General features: G+C 51.9%; 1 protein-coding gene across 2 annotated transcripts in view; it reads left to right on the top strand.

Annotated features, from left to right (window-relative positions):
• Positions 1 to 15,696, top strand: part of CRTAC1 (cartilage acidic protein 1) — a 153,615-nt gene that overhangs the window by 110,602 nt on the left and 27,317 nt on the right. For both annotated transcript variants that reach the window (XM_061162328.1, XM_061162327.1), the window contains exons 4-6: positions 215 to 351; positions 5,547 to 5,703; positions 15,046 to 15,180. In XM_061162328.1, the coding sequence (XP_061018311.1) occupies positions 215 to 351; positions 5,547 to 5,703; positions 15,046 to 15,180 (429 nt within the window). The remainder of the gene's footprint in view (positions 1 to 214; positions 352 to 5,546; positions 5,704 to 15,045; positions 15,181 to 15,696) is intronic.

Raw genomic sequence — 15,696 nt, 5'->3', positions numbered from 1 at the left:
TTCCAAAGTTCCTGAGGCCTGGGCTGGCCATCTTCATAAGCTTCAGTGTCTTCTCTCAATTGAGAATAACTGGGTGTCCCCAGGAGAGGGATCACCACTGCCTGAGGGCTGTGAGGAGCATTCACCGTGCAGCAGGTGACCCACCACCTGTGGCCCCAACACCTGGGACAGGCACCCCACCGACCACCAGCCCTCTCTTCCCTCCTCTCTCCAGGGGTGGCCACGTACACGGACAAGTTGTTCAAGTTCCGCAATAACCGCTGGGAAGACATCCTGAGTGACGAGGTCAATGTGGCCCGCGGCGTGGCCAGCCTCTTTGCCGGGCGCTCTGTGGCCTGTGTGGACAGGAAGGTGAGTCCAGGGGTACGTGGGGGCCTGGGGAGAAGGGAGGCACCAGCAGTGTGATGGGCAGGAGGGGGGCCCCAGTAGACATCCCCAGACAGAGCATGGCTCCCAAGGGCAGAGCTCAAGGCCACTCCCATGGGGCCTTGCACATAGTAGGTGCTAACATACTTTCATATCCTTTCTCCCCTGAGGCCCTCCCGGCAACCAGGGGCTGTCATCTTTGTGTCTACTGGACAGAGGAGGGCACTGAACCCCAGCGTGGAGCAGGGACCTGCCTGAGGACCCACAATGAATTGGTGGTGTGGCTCAGACATGAATCAGAATCTGTCAGCTCTTAACCTTGTGTTCGTTAATTCAACTCAACTCATTTATGAAGTGCCAACTATGTGCCAGGCATTGAGCCATCAGGCCCCCTCCCCCATAAATATTTATGGAACAAACGAAGGCATAGCAAAGGGGCTCATGAACGGAGGGTTGCCTGAATGTACAAGTACTTTAGTTAATCCAAAGCACCATTGATACTTTCCTGCCCTGCTGGTCCACCCGGCACACGGGTGCTCAACTCAAAGTGTCGGGGAGAAAGGCCAAGTGAGGAGGGAAGAAGCAGCTGCAACCATCCGTCCTGTGAGGGGGCCCCGCCCGGGCATCCCAGACAACCCAGCCAGAGCCAGAGCGTGGCGTGGCGGTGATTTATCCCTCCTGTCACCTGCTCCCCTGCCGCCCCTCCTTGGCTTTTACAAAACATCATCACTAAATCAGGGACCCAGCTGCTGCCCAGCATCCTGGGGAGCATCTCTGGCCCCCATTCTGGGAGCAGGGGCGAGGGGGCCAACTCGTTCGTTCGGGATTGGAGATGGCATCAAGGGGGTTGGGGATTCAGAGTGAATCTTCACAGCAGGGGCCTCCAGGCCTTGGGAAAAGGCAGGTGCCAGGTATAAATATTTATTTCTTAACAAGCTGGTGCTGAGAAGGGCAGCCAAGCTGCGCTGTGAAGCCACATTTAGCCCTGACCTGAATCTGTGCCACCTGGACTCCCGCCTGGTGGGAGGAAACGGGGAGGAGGCTCCATGAGAGCCCCAGGGAGCGGGGAGGATCTGGGGGGCGGAGGGGCCCCCAGGCCTGGCCTCTGAGAGGCCTCTTCCATCTCCTCCTGGCTTCTAGTCTCCTTAGCCCCTTCATGACCAGGGCGCCCCACACTCAGCTAAGGTGGGAACCTTCTCAGCACCGGTAGGAGGGTCTGAAGGTTAATCACAGAGAGACGCACTCTGTCCTAACAAGGTCACCTACACACCCACGCACTTAACCACAGGACAGAAGTGCAAAAAGAAAAAAGGGGGAAAAAAGACACTTTGGCATGAAGCACAGTAGGCAGGCACTTAGCGGCTCGCTCACTCCCTACTCAGACCCAGCCTCAGGGAACTAGAAAGCGCCCCCACGGTCTGTCTGCCCTCAGAAGAGGGGCTACTGTCTGTGTTCAGCCGCCACCTTGGCAACCCCCGAGGCCTGAGAACTGTGGAGAGGTCAAGGCCAGTGTGGCAGCTGAGAGACAGGGATGCAGTGTGGTGCAGGAAAACACAAGAGCAATCGTAAAAATAGGGATATAATATTAACATAACAAAACATTAATAATAATAGCTATTATGCTTATTAAACTAGCCCCGTGCCAAGCTCTCTGTTAAGTGATTTCCATTCACCATCTTATTGAATTTTCAAATAAGCCAATGAGGTAAATGCTGTCATTATCCCCATTTTACAGATAGGGAAACTAAGGCTTCTAGCACTTAAGCAACTTGACCTTGTCACCATATAACAAGTGACAGGCAAAGCCAGAGATTGAGTCCTGCCTAGTTGAAAATAATCAGACACCTTTTTACCTCCCTGCTACCTTGCCTTTGGGTAAACCTGTACCAAATACACATTTCTAACCACAGGTTCTATTACAGCCTTTGCCCTACAGTCCCTAGCTGGGGCTGTTGGGGTACCTGATTGGTGGTCTCTGGACCAACAGCATCAGCGTTGTTAGAAATGTGGGTTCTCAGGCCCCACCCTCCAGACTATCCATCAGAACCACTGGGGGTGGGGTTTCAGCAGCCTGGGTTTCAACTAGGCCCAAAGGTGACTCTGATGTGTGCTAAGCTTGGGCGCTTTGCACCAGGTAAAAGTCTCAACCCCTACAGTGTGCTGTTCTCTCCCTCTCGCCTCTCAGCCCTCATCCGTTCTCTGCCTCTAACCTGGAACACTACTGCCCTTCGTCTTCAGCTGCCTCATCATTCATCCACCTTTCTGGATCCAGCCCAAAGCCAATCTCTTACAAGAAGCGTTCCCTGATCGATAATGATTATGCCTCATGTTTATATAGCATTTTTATCTTTTCAAAGTCCTTTCACATGCGTTGTCTCATTTCATCTTCTCAACGACCCTGCCAGGAAGCAGGGGGGCTACAATTCCCATGTAACACGTGAGGAGGTGCAGCCAAAGTGGGTGAGGAACCTGCCCAAGGACGTAGAGCCAGTTAGGGGCAGAGCTTGGACTAGGATCCAGACTGACAGCCCTAGACTAGTGGTTTTCAGGGTGTGGTTCCTGAAACAGCTGCACCAGCTTTACCTGGGAACTTGTTAGAAATGCAGATTTGAGGGCGCCCTCCAGACCCCCTGAATCAGAAACTCTGGGGATAGGACCCAGCATCCATGTCGCTTTCACTGCCACCACCACCCTGCCCCCTTCCTCCTGCCAGTTGATTCTGAGGTAGACTAGAGGATGGGTCCCACTGCCCTGGACCCAAAGCTGCAGAAACATCTTCCTTCCCCTGGAATCAGCTCCCCCACCCACAATTACTGTGGTCAAGTTCACATGTGAATTTCTGCAGTCTTCTATAACTGTAACACATCTACAATTTTTCTGTTTTGTCAACCCAATACACTGATGTAAGGAACTAGGTATAACCGCATTTTATAAATATCCTGATTTCTAGCAGAGTGCATTTCAGTTCATTTGGGCTTAATTGCCCATTTGTCGATGAGACTGTGAACAGCTGGTAGGGTCAGGCAGCATCACGGTAAAGGCGCACTTTCCCCTTTGGCCCCATCCATTCACCCTTCATCCAGTCATTCCACACACGTACACCAAGCTCCTCGGATGGGCAAGAATCTTTCTAAGTTCTCCCTAACCACAAGTGATGTCGTAAAGCAGTGCAACTCAGGCTTCAGTTTTGCATAGGGATCATGTGGAGATCTTCTGAAAATGCAGATTCTGATTCGGCAGGTCTGGGCTGGAACCTGAGAGTCCGTATTTCTAATATGCTTCCAGGTGACACTGATGCTGTTGGCCCAGGGACCGTTTTGAGTAACAAGACTCGGGTAGCCGAATCAGAATCTGCATTTTCACAAGATCCCCACATGATCCCTATGCAAAACTGATGCACTGCTTTACAACATCATTCAGGTAGCAGGCTAGAGACCCAGAGAACCAGAAATGAAGAGGCAGAAAAGTCTTTATAAACAGCTTTGCCACCTTCTCCAGTTTCCTGCCCCGACATGCCACATCTTGCGTTTTATATTCTGGGAACATTGAACAAACTGTTTGCGGCTTCCCAACATATGATATATATCACTCTTTGTCTCATCTCTGCCTGGAAGGTTCTTTCCCCTCCACTTCAGCTGGCCGAGACTCCTCTTAGAAAACCTTTTCTGAACTTTCTATGGCCAGGTGCCCTTCCTCTGGGTTAGGAGCCCTTCTTCTGGGGAAACCCTGTACCCACTCTTAATCAGACCTGTAGTTGCTGACACGTCTGATTCCTCCAGGAGAGCCTGAGCACCTTCCTTGCTTCACCCACCTGTTAGCCCCAGGTGGCTCTTAATCAACTTCCCCAAAGAAAATGGTTCCAAAGGGATAAAGTGACCAGTTAGGTGAGAGAGGGCTCTCATGGGACCACTGGGGAAGAAATAGAAGAAAGCAAAGAAGGCTGAACAGAGGACAGTGACAGGGCCCGCTGTGCTGTCTTAAATTCAGCTGTTTCTCCCAGGTTGTCTTGTGCTCATGGCTTCCTTTGTTGTTGTTGTTTTTAATTTTATTTTTTATTTAAGTATAGTTGATTTACAATGTTGTGTTAGTTTCAGGATACAGCAAAGTGATTCATCTATACATACATATATATATATATATATTTTTTAGATTCTTTTCTCGTACAGGTTATTACAAAATATTGAGTACAGTTCCCGGTGCCATACAGTAGCTTGTCAGCTTCCTTAAAGCCAGACTATAAGCAACCTAAGGACAAAGACTTTGTCTGAAGTACATTTATAACCCAGGACCTTGCACATCGTTGGAGCTCAAGAAAGATGTACTGTCTGATTAATTGGAGGGAAATGCTGCAAGGGATAAGAGGAAAGCTAGAAAACTGATTGAGAAATTGTGTGGATCTCTTGGGGGAAAGAAAGCATCCATTGAAGAAATAACACCATTATAATAACAGGCAGGAAAGAATCTTTCATCAGCCGTGTTTTGGACTAGAGAGGAGAATGACTACAGTAACAAGGAACTGGTGCCCAGGGCTTCTCCTGGATGCAAAGGGGGAAATATATATATATATTTGAGACACTGTTATAAAGGCAGAAGCAATATTCAATTTCTTTCTGGTACAGGAAAAGCAAGGGGGTAGAAGTGGGAAGGAGGAGCCTGGCGTGGCCGAACCTCTTGTGCCATCCAAATTAAGGAGTGAAAAAGTATGGGGTGGGGGTGGGCGTGGGGGTGGGAGATGGCTCAGGAATTTGCTTGTCATCTTGGCTAGAGCAAGCTTGAATGGGAGAGAGAGAGACTGAGAATAATGGGAATTGGTAGATCAATCAATCAGCAAATATTTATTGAGCAGCTACCCTGGCTGGCAGCTGGAGAGAGCTCAGCTGGAGGGAGGCACATTAGAAAATTGTCTATAAAAAGGTGATTGTGGGGGAGAGGGAGGGATGTTCTTCTGGAACAGGAGAGAAGGGGAAGCGCTGTGCTGTAGGACCCTGGGGGCACCCCACACTTCGTAGCCTCTGTGAAAAAGCACCTCTGGAGCTGTGTCGTGCAAGGTCACGCACGCCAGACCCCAGGAGCGGAGCCCGAACCCCGAGAAAGAGCTACGGTCCTGTAAGTGGAGGTGGGATCTGCTTCCGGGCCCACAGATGGTCCTGCTCACTGACCCTCCTTCCCTGCCTGCTCAGGGCTCCGGACGCTACTCCATCTACATCGCCAACTATGCCTACGGTAACGTGGGCCCTGACGCCCTCATCGAAATGGACCCCGAGGCCAGTGACCTCTCCCGGGGCATCCTGGCGCTCAGAGATGTAGCAGCTGAAGCTGGGGTCAGCAAATACACAGGTAGGCAGAGTGGAACGGGGCGGAGGGTGGGGTGGGGCTGTGAGCTGGAGGGGCCGGGGGCTGGGGCTAGGCTTCAGGCCCTGCAAGGCTGAGTCTAATTTATCAGAGACCACAGGAGAGGGTGGATCTGTGTCCCTAGGGAGGGAGAGTGAAGGTTTTATTCTATCCCACCACCCACAGACGGCTTCCTCCAAGGCCGCCTCTCCAGATGATGGGACATCTGGTGGGGTGGGCTTTGGCGGGCACAGTGGGTGACATCAGACATAGCCCAGAAGATCATCGCATCTTTTCTCTCCTTGGAACCCCTTACCCCATTCCCTGCTGTAACCCAAGTGATGGGCAAACAGGTTCTGTAGGAGAAAACTGACAAATCACAGAGGCGAAGATTTAAAGCATTTTTTATTGCCAAACAGCAGACGAAATTATTTACTTACACATAAGCAGCCAGGAATTGAGTGCTAAATCCCTAAGCTTCAGCTGGGTCCCGTCTCAGCTAACTGAGCTCAAAGAATTGTGTTCTTATTCCCAAACCTCTCCAGCACTTTTTTTTTAAGGCACGCTCCCCCCACATCTTTCAGGACGGGGGACCTATTGTCAGAGTCTCTGACAGGGAGATCTTTCTAGGGAAGGCTGTTTTTCTAATTCCAGCACGGCTGCTGACTAAACTCTGATAATCTGCCAATAGACTGCTGATGGCAGAGCAATCTAGTTCCTGTTTAGGATGCCAAAAATCAGGAAGCCAGAGCTGTACACAACTTCTCACGTGTACTGTGGCCTCATTGACATCCTACCTGCACCTTGAATGTAGAAATTCTCTGAGCGGTCGACCTTCCTGATATGTCCGTCCCAACTGGCACTACAGAATTCCAAGTGGCAGCCTACCTGGTTCCAAATCTGGAGGGCTGGAAGGATCCTTGAAGGGTCATCTGGGCCACTCCCCTGCCTTCAGCCACCTGGGTGGTGGCATAATCTCAAAGTCCTCCCCAGAAAGGGTTGTCACGGCCTCCCCTGAGTTTACGATACCTTTCTCTAGCCAGCCCTCCACCTCAGTGAAAGGGGGAGATTGATGTTAACCTGTCTGACAAAGTTTGTGGGAACAAATGACTAGACAATAAAATAGTTTACACGACTCAAGCCCCATCAAAGTGTGCGAGAGCTCTGCATGGGAGCGAGCAGCAAAGAGGCTGAGTGTCAGTAATAAACCATGTTTTCCTGGGAAAAGGAATAAACATGCAGGAGCTTCAGCCTCGACTTGTACAGTCAATTTTTCTGAATAGTTCCCAGTTCTGTGCACTGGGCTGGCTTGGCAATTAAGTGCCTTGATCTGCAGGAGAAGGAGGGTGGGCTGGGGAGAGAAAGCACTTGAAAATGATGAGCTGGAAGGGAGGCAAGGTCTGGGAGCGAGGGCTGTACACAGAATCAAAGAATTCATAAGGTTGCAGCAGGGTGCGAGCATGAGGGGACATTGTTCACGCTGGCGGGGCTGGCAGGGGGGCTGGCAGAACCAGGGGTGGGGAAGGAGGGCAGACAGAACCAGGGATGTCTCCAAGACAAGACAGCTGAGGAGCACAGGTGGGGATGGGGGCACCCAGCAGCTGTGCCAGGCTGTACTGGAGGGACCGGACAGCGCAAGGAAGGGACAGCAGTTTCTGTGGAGCGTGCAGGCAGGCCGGGGCAGCTGGCATGCCCAGAGGACACGTTAGAGCAGCTCTGCAGATTTCCAAGAGCCATTTGGCTGACAAGAACCTATTTGGCCCACCAACTTACTGTTCTGTCTGCCCGCCTTCCCCAGCCCCCCCTTTCCCTGCCCGCCAAGCCCCCCAGCGCTACCCTGCAGCCCCCATAGTCACTGTTCACGACACATGGACATCTGGCTGGAAAACTAGCCCAGACACCCTCTCAGGAATGGACCCCAAAGGTAATGGCCACCACCAGAGCCCCACCTGATTGCCAAGGCTCTGGCATATGGCCAAGGCTCAGCTCCAGGAGGGTGCCCTGGGGCCTGGGAAAGATGTAGACAGTGAGGAGCAGGGCCTGAACAGGCTGGGAGGGAAGCAAGCCTCGGCCAGCTGCGCAGTCAGAGAGCTGCATGTCCCTGGAGCCAAGGCACACAACACCCATCTGCCGGATGGACCACAGAGGACCGCCCGTTTGCAAAAGAACAAATCGAGGTCCAGAGAGGAGAAAGGACTTGCCCAAGGTCACACAGGAGGTTTGCAGAGACACTAGCACTTACAGCCCCAGCCGCTGATGCCTCACCTACCAGAATCAGCTGACCTTTCAAACGACCTCCAACTTGAGAATCCTGCTCCAGCCTGCAAGACAGGAGGGGCTGGTGAAGAAGGAAGAGGCGCACCCACCAGAAAAGCAGCCCCACGGATTGGCCCTCTGGACTTTAATTGCGACTCCCGGTTTTTCTGATTGAAACAGCTGCCTGGCCTGGGCTGCTCAGGGAAGCAGAGGGGTTGGCCCGGGCATCCCGGGCTGCAGGGCGGGCAATGGCGAAGCCCACACCGGGCTGTCGGGCTCCGCGGGAGGGGGAGGGGAGGCATCCTCTCCAGACTCCCGATTCCGCCGCCGGCCGCCGCTCTGCTGGGTCACAGTGCCATCTAGCGGCCAGCGCGCCCGCTCTCGGGGGACTCGAGGGTCCCTGGAGGGCGGCGCTGCCCGAGCCTCCCTTGCAGAGTTGAGCAGCGGCAAGACCACTCCCTGGCGGTTCCTGGTCCTCCTAGCTTCCCCAGCTGCCCGCAGCCTCTTGTAGCCTGAACTGCCCTGCATGGGAATCCTAAGAACTAGTTCTCCCCATGGCCGAGGGCCTGTCAGGAACTCAAGAGGACCAAAAGTTTTGCAGCCGCCTCTATGGCCCCCCAACGATCTCAGACATGTCCCCAGGCCTCTCTGAGCACCTTGAATTAGCCCTCTAGCAGAACTGCTAGGTAGCCAGGGTCTGGAGCCAGAGTGCTGGGTGCAGATCTTGCTTCCACCATGTCCTCCTGCCCAGGCAAGAGAGAGCAACTTATTAACCTCTCTGGGCCTCAGTTTTCTTGCCTGCAAACTGGGAATGTTAAAAGAGGTAAACATAGGCATGCCTGGCACAGGGCCTGGCACACAGTACCCACAAGTGTGGCGGACATCAACACCCTCCTCTGGGGTTCTGACAGAGGGATGCTGGTCATTTCCCGAATGTAGGGAGCACAGCCATGTGCTTTGTTGCTTAGTTGTGTCTGACGCTTTGGGACCCCATGGGCTGTAGCCTGCCAGGCTCCTCTGTCCATGGGGATTCTCCAAGCAAGAATACTGGAGTGGGTTGCCATGCCTTCCTCCAGTGGATCTTCCCAATCCGTGGATGGAACCCAGGTCTCCCACACTGCAGGTGAATTCTTTACTGTCTGAACATAGAGGGGAAGCACAAAGCAAGTAGGACCAGCCCCTGCCCTGGAGGTTTTCTCCACGTGTCTCCCCGGCGTGTCCTCCAGGGCACAGGTGTGGGCATCTTTAGCCCTATTCCCACTGGAATCCCTCTATTCTCCCTTCTTCCTTCTGGACCCTGCCTCCCCACCTCTACTTCCTCCCAGGACCTCTGCGATTTGGCCTCACCCTTTTAGGGAGCATCCGTCCAGGCTGCAAGGTGGTGATTAAAGAAGCCTTAAAAGAAATTTGGAAAGAAAATGAAGGTGGATTTATGATGTTGGGTAGAGAGTTTTGCTGTTGGCTGGGAGCAGTGTAGAACAAAGCAGCGGGCAGATCTGATTTATAGAAAGTCATTATTGGAGGAGACAGAGATGCCTAAAGCCCAGCTGAGGCCTTCTGGCGGATCCCCACCAGCCAGCTCCAGAGAAGGGGCGGTAGCCTGGGGACCTCAGAGCCTCCCGGGTTCCCAGGCGGGTGCTAGCCTTTCAGTGGGAGTGCAGCCAAATGTGTCAGCTGGGGACAGGCAAGGCGAGAGTGACAGACTCCTCAGCCAGGGCCTGGGACCCCCAGGGAGTGCAACCACAGGCCTACCAGGGGTACCCAAAGCCCCAGCCAACACAGAGTGTCAGATGCATTAGATGATTGACAAGAAGGGACATTGTTTTTTTTTATTTAAAGCAAGCACAGATGTATTACAGAATACAAATGCAATCTTGGTATGCATTTTCTTCAGCTAAGACAACTGAGGTTTTTTTTTTTAATGTCAAGCTTATTATGGCTGGCCATTCTGGGGCCTTATCAGGAGTACAGACCCCTCTTCTACGGAGAGGGAACTCGAGTAGAAATGTTTGAGAGTGCCCTATGGGAAGAGGGTGGCTCTGGAGTCACTCAGGCATGGGTTTCAGCTATGATCCATTGCCCCTTAGCTGAGATTATACCTCTGTGAGCTTCGGTTTCCTTACCTAGAAAATGGTGAGGTGAGGTGAATCACACAAAACCTAGGACACAGGACTGAACCACACAGCATCTCTTCCTGCCCCTCCTTTTCCTGTCCTCTCTTCTGAAATAGGTTCTTCCAGCCCTGCCTGGGGGCAGGGCAAGGGAGCATAAAGAGAAGAAGGACTTCCCTCCTGCACCCACCAGGTGCCCAAGGTTTGAAAATCCCCACCCAGCAGACACGTGATGGAGGCTGTCCTCCTGCCCCTCCCCACCCCCTCAATCTTCTGCAAGGACTGGCTGGAGGGATTAGGGACGAGTGGGAATATCCTTGTCTAACACCCTCTATACTGGCACACTCGGAACACTCCCCAGCACCTGGGTCACAGGGTCAGCAGTAGCAACACCAGCACCAACACAGTATTATTGTGTTAGAAGCTTCAGGAAATTTGGGCTGTTACCATCCTGCCCTTCTCACACCTGTTCAACACACACACACACACACACACACACTATTCATTCCTCCACCCCTTCATGTTCCACTGCTTTGCTACTCTTTTAATATCTTGGGTGTTCTTGGCAGCCTGCAGGCCTTAGCATCCACTGGAATTATTAATCAGCAGAATAATCCCACAGGTCCAAGTTCCCTGTCTGACAGCCTCACTGCAGAGCCTCCATGGTGCGGACTGAATGGGCCCAGGAATCCACTCCCAGCCACAATTATCCTGAGGTCCGGCTTGAAGGATGCCCTGAAAAGTAGAGCTGGAAGGAGCCTTGGAGACCTTCTCAGCCCACCCCCACACCATTTCGCAGGGAGGGAGACCAAGGCCTGGCGGGCACACTCCCCAAGTTCCTGCCGCTCCAGGCAGACCCTGGGGGCTCTTCCTTGGCACAGCGAATCGTGCACCTCTTCATCCCGGCCCTCTGCTGTACTGTTTGGGGTGGTGGAGCAGCAAGCCCCCAACTTCCTACAACCCCTCTTTCCCTTCCCTACCCTCAGCCATGAGGGCTGCCCTCATGTGGTTTGAGAGATGGATTATTGTTGTTCAGTCGCCCAGTCTTGTCCGACTCTTTGCGACCCCAGTGGACTGCGGCACGCCAGACCTTCCTGTCCCTCACCATCTCCTAGAGTTTGCCCAAGTTCACATCCATTGAAGCAGTGATGCCATCCAGCCATCTCATCCTCTGACGCCCTCTGCACCTAAATTGGACTTGGGTCTGCATCTCCCAAGTGTAAGGTTCAGAGGTTTAGGGGTGAAGTTCTTAAGGGTGAGCAAGGCTTGCCCCATGGGCTCAGACCCACGGAGCTGACCATCAGGGGGGTGCCTGAAACTGACTGGAGAAAGAGGGAAGCATTTTCCCCTGTGACCCTCTCTCCCAGCCAGTCTAGTGGGCAGAGTGAGAAGCCTTCGGGGAGGGGTGGGGAGGGAGCTGCATTCATACTCAGCAGCAGAACAAGGAGGTCTCTGAAGCTTGAGAGTGTTGGCAAAATAAAGGGAGATTATTCTCCCAGCAGGTGGGAAATAGTGGCACTAATGAATCTGTGACACTTGACGTTTTCCAAAGTACCTTCCAAATACCAGCTCACTTAATACTTATGACAGCCTGAGAAGGGGTTATTATTATCAGTCTCAAGTTATAGATGAGAAACCAGATGCCTGGAAAGGCTCAGTGACATGCCCAAGGTCACACAACTCGAACTTCCTGACCACCATCCCCCAATCTTTCCCACCACCAATGCGCCTTTCTAGCCCCAACTGCAGAGCCACATGCCCCCAAGAGAATATTCTGGCCTCAAGTATAAAATAATTAATTGATGTAAAGTGGAGTTTAACTCCCTATTGGGACATCATTTTCCAAGGCTGAATAAAGATGTTCCTAACTGCCCTGGGGTAGTCCCATAGGGTGTATGCTAAACCTCAGAGGCCACGAAACAGGGTGGGTGAGACAGAGAAGATGGGGAGAAGTCAGGGAAAGAGCTAGTGGAGAGAGCAAGGTCTAGGCAAGATACTTGCTGAATAACGGGCCTCTGTCATTGACCGGGCATGGAGTGGGAGGGTCAGGCTACACTTAAGATGGATGGACTTTATTGGTCCGAAGAGCCCATACACGATGGACCTGGGAGTAGAGTTCCCCTTTCAGCCTCAGAGAGGGGTACAGGTACCTGGCTGCCCCTGCTTCATATCCCCTTAGACCCTCCATCCTGAGTCTGCTACAGCTGGTGCCCAGGAGGCTAGCTCCCCAACTGTCGACTCACCTGCTCCCCAACTGTGTGGTGAACTTGCCAAGAAGGAGTTGTGGGTAACATCTCTGTTATGGTCCAGTTGCCATGGCAATAAATTGTCACTAATTAGTAGTGTGGTTACCATGGCAATTTTCTAGTAATTACAGGTTACAAATGGTGCAAGGCTTCAACCCAACCCAATTAGTTAATTAGAAAGATTTAGAAATTTGTCCAAGAGGGAAATAACCTGCTTTGGAGAAAATGAAGGGAATGTGTCACAGCTTGGGAATCAGAGGCAGAGAGGAAATTGGAGGATGCTGGAGCGGGGGAAAAAGGATGGAGTTGCAGGGCAGCAAGTCCTGGAGCCCCACCTGGAATTGTTGGGGGTCCAGACAAGATGGAGGATTTCTCACCGAAGCCTGCTCCTGGGCTGGAGTCTGGCAAGACAAGGGCAGGACCAGCAACCACTTAGCGGCAACTCCTTGAATGGGCAGAAGAGGTGCCCAGGTAGTAGCCTAACACCCTTCCTGCTGACTTAGGAAAAGAAAAGCATCTGAAAGCCCCATGCATGGCTCTCCTAGTGAAAATGCCTGCCCTGTGCAACTTGGATGACACTTCCTAGAAGCATTGTGGATTCAATGACTCTGTTTTCACGAGGCTTGGGCTCTCCTTGAGAGTTAATTAGATTACCTGGGAGGAGTCGGGAGGCACAGGGCCCAGAATGTGTTAACAAGGAGCCCTACAATGACCCCTGTAGCAATGCCATTTGCCCCAGTTTGTTCCCCTGCCCCCAAAGCTGGCCCCTGGTGGTCAGGCTCCACAGGTGAGAAAGGTCCCATGATTTCCTCCAAGGACAAATCTCAGAGAAGAGAAGGGCCTGGAGACCAAGAGAACCTCCATCCCAAATTCAATTCAGTTTAGTCACTCAGTCATGTCTGACTCTTTGCAGCCCCATGGACTGCAGCATGCCAGGCTTCCCTGGCCATCACCAACTCCTGGAGCTTACTCAAACTCATGTCCATCAAGTCGGTGATGCCATCTAACCATCTCATCCTCTGTTGTCCCCTTCTCCTACCGCCTTCGATCTTTCCCAGCATCAGGGTCTTTTCAAATGAGTCAGTTCTTCACATCATCCATAGTGGAAACCTCTGCCTTGTCTGGAGGTGGGCTAATGAGGGAGCTTGACCCAGCATCAGTCAGGTCCACTGAGCTCTCATTTATTTATTTTTTTTAAATCACATTCTTCTGAGTGCCCTAATAAACTGCTGTTATTGTACTGAACAGCCCTTCAAAGTGGTACTTTCCAAACTTTCCCATGCACATAAACCACCCGGGGATACTGTTAGAATGCAGGTCCTGATTGGGTGAGTAGGCACCTGAGATTTTGCATCTCTGACAAGCTCACAGGTGACACGCCTGCAACTGGTCCATGGACCTGACTCTGAGTAGCAAGGTTGTAGGGCTCACAGAGACCTTTCCCATCATTTGATCCTCTTAGTTTTCTCACCTCATTTGATCCTCTCAAAAGGCCTGAAAGAGAAAAGGCAGGTCACACTATCTGCATTTTATAGATGAGAATACTGAGGTTAACCAGGTAACATGAATTGCCCGAGGTCAAAAAAGCCAAGCTGGGACTAGAACCCACATCCTGGTTGTGGTCACACTATTTGCCGCCCTGAACTTGGGGTGGGGGTGGGGCAGAGGGAAGGCTTTCAGGGCTTTATTTGAAAATCATTGGTTGGGGGTGGTTTGTTCAAGATATCTTAAGATTGGACTTGGTGACATGTCCACATCGATCTTGGGCACTTCAAACCCTAACATAGAGCTGGTTTTCTTTCTTTTTTTCCTTAAAAAATATACACTTTATTGGATTTTTTCCTTTCAAACTGCAGAAGCAATTCTTGTTGCAATAAGCCAAACAATACAGACATTCCCCAAAAAAGGCAGCCAGTGTGAACAGCTCAGGGTGTGGCCTTCCCCACTTTTCCCAAAACTCAAGAACAAGTTTGCACAAACATATATTCAGGAATATCATTTGTTTTCCTTTTGAAAAATAAAAACAGGATCATATGATACCATTACTTGGCAAATTGCTTTTTCATTTAACAATATGTCATGGGCATTCCTCCAAGTCAATATTATGGATCTACACAGTCTTTTTAGCAGCTGCAGACTGGCCGTCATATGGATGCACTGTAATCCATTCAGCATCCCTGTTGATGGACAGACAGGCAGGTACTCACATTTGTTTCCTACATCAGTCAAAGCAAAGGAGGCATCCTTGTACCTGTGCCTGGAACCTATTTCTCTAGGTCCTTAGGATGGGAACACACCCAGTATCTTGACCAGCATACATGCAATCAGGGTAAGGCAGGGGGCTGTCAGGGAATCTGTGACTTAATCAAAATGTTGTCAGCAGAGGTGAGTTTAGGAGTAGAATTCAGTCACCGAAGGGAAGGGAAAGCTCTGCATGGTGGCCTGTGTTCCTCAACTCATGGACTCATTCCATGGGCAGTAAGTGACCCTGTCTTGCTCCTCACTTGCCTCACCAGCAGTGCAGCCACCCACCATGTCGGTTTATGGAACCATGAGCCCAGATCTGGGCTCCAAGAAGCATCATAAATATCAGAATCCCCCTTCCCCAGGCTCCTTGGGGCATCACCATTGCAGCTTCTCTAGGGCTCCCCGCCTGCCTCCAAGGCCTCCCCCATCCTCTACGGGGGCCTGGGGCTTTGATTCTTCCACTTACTGAAGGTCAATGTTCTCTCCAGGGGGCCGGGGCGTCAGCGTGGGCCCCATCCTCAGCAGCAGTGCCTCGGATATCTTCTGCGACAATGAGAACGGGCCCAACTTCCTCTTCCACAACCGGGGTGACGGCACTTTCGTGGATGCTGCGGCCAGCGCTGGTGAGTGCAGCCTCTGCCCTGTGCCCCCCACCCCCACCCACAGGGGAGTCTGAGCTGCCCTGCTCCCTCCAGGCCCCACAGGCCCCAGGGAGAGAGAACGAGTCACCGTCTGCACAGCTAAAGTTGCATGTCACCTCTAATCCCACATCCATCTTAAACATTCAGCTCAATCTAGTGACCAGTAATTGAGCCCCTGCTAAGTGTCAGGCTGGTGCTAAGAGCTGGGGACCCTGACTTGAGTAAGATCACCCTACCCCACTCTCACCCCCCATATACAAGGCACTGAGGATCTAGAGGGGGAAAGAGACAAGTAAATGAATAGCTATAAGAAGAAGCAAAGTAAAATCCACCCAAAGTAGTATCAGGCTCCCAGCCCTGCTTCCCTTCCTCCCTTTGAGCTCATCTGTCCTCTGCCCTAGGGCCTTTGCACCTGCCAGTTCTCTCTACCTGAAGTGCCCTGTCCCCCTTCTCTACCTGCAGAACTTCTATTGGTCCCTCAATACTCTTTCAGATATT

Source organism: Dama dama, chromosome 15 (genome assembly GCF_033118175.1).
Source record: "Dama dama isolate Ldn47 chromosome 15, ASM3311817v1, whole genome shotgun sequence".
In the NCBI taxonomy this organism is placed as follows: Eukaryota; Metazoa; Chordata; class Mammalia; order Artiodactyla; family Cervidae; genus Dama; species Dama dama.
The sequence above is the reverse complement of the archived record's forward strand: the minus strand, read 5'-3'. Positions and strand labels throughout refer to the sequence as shown.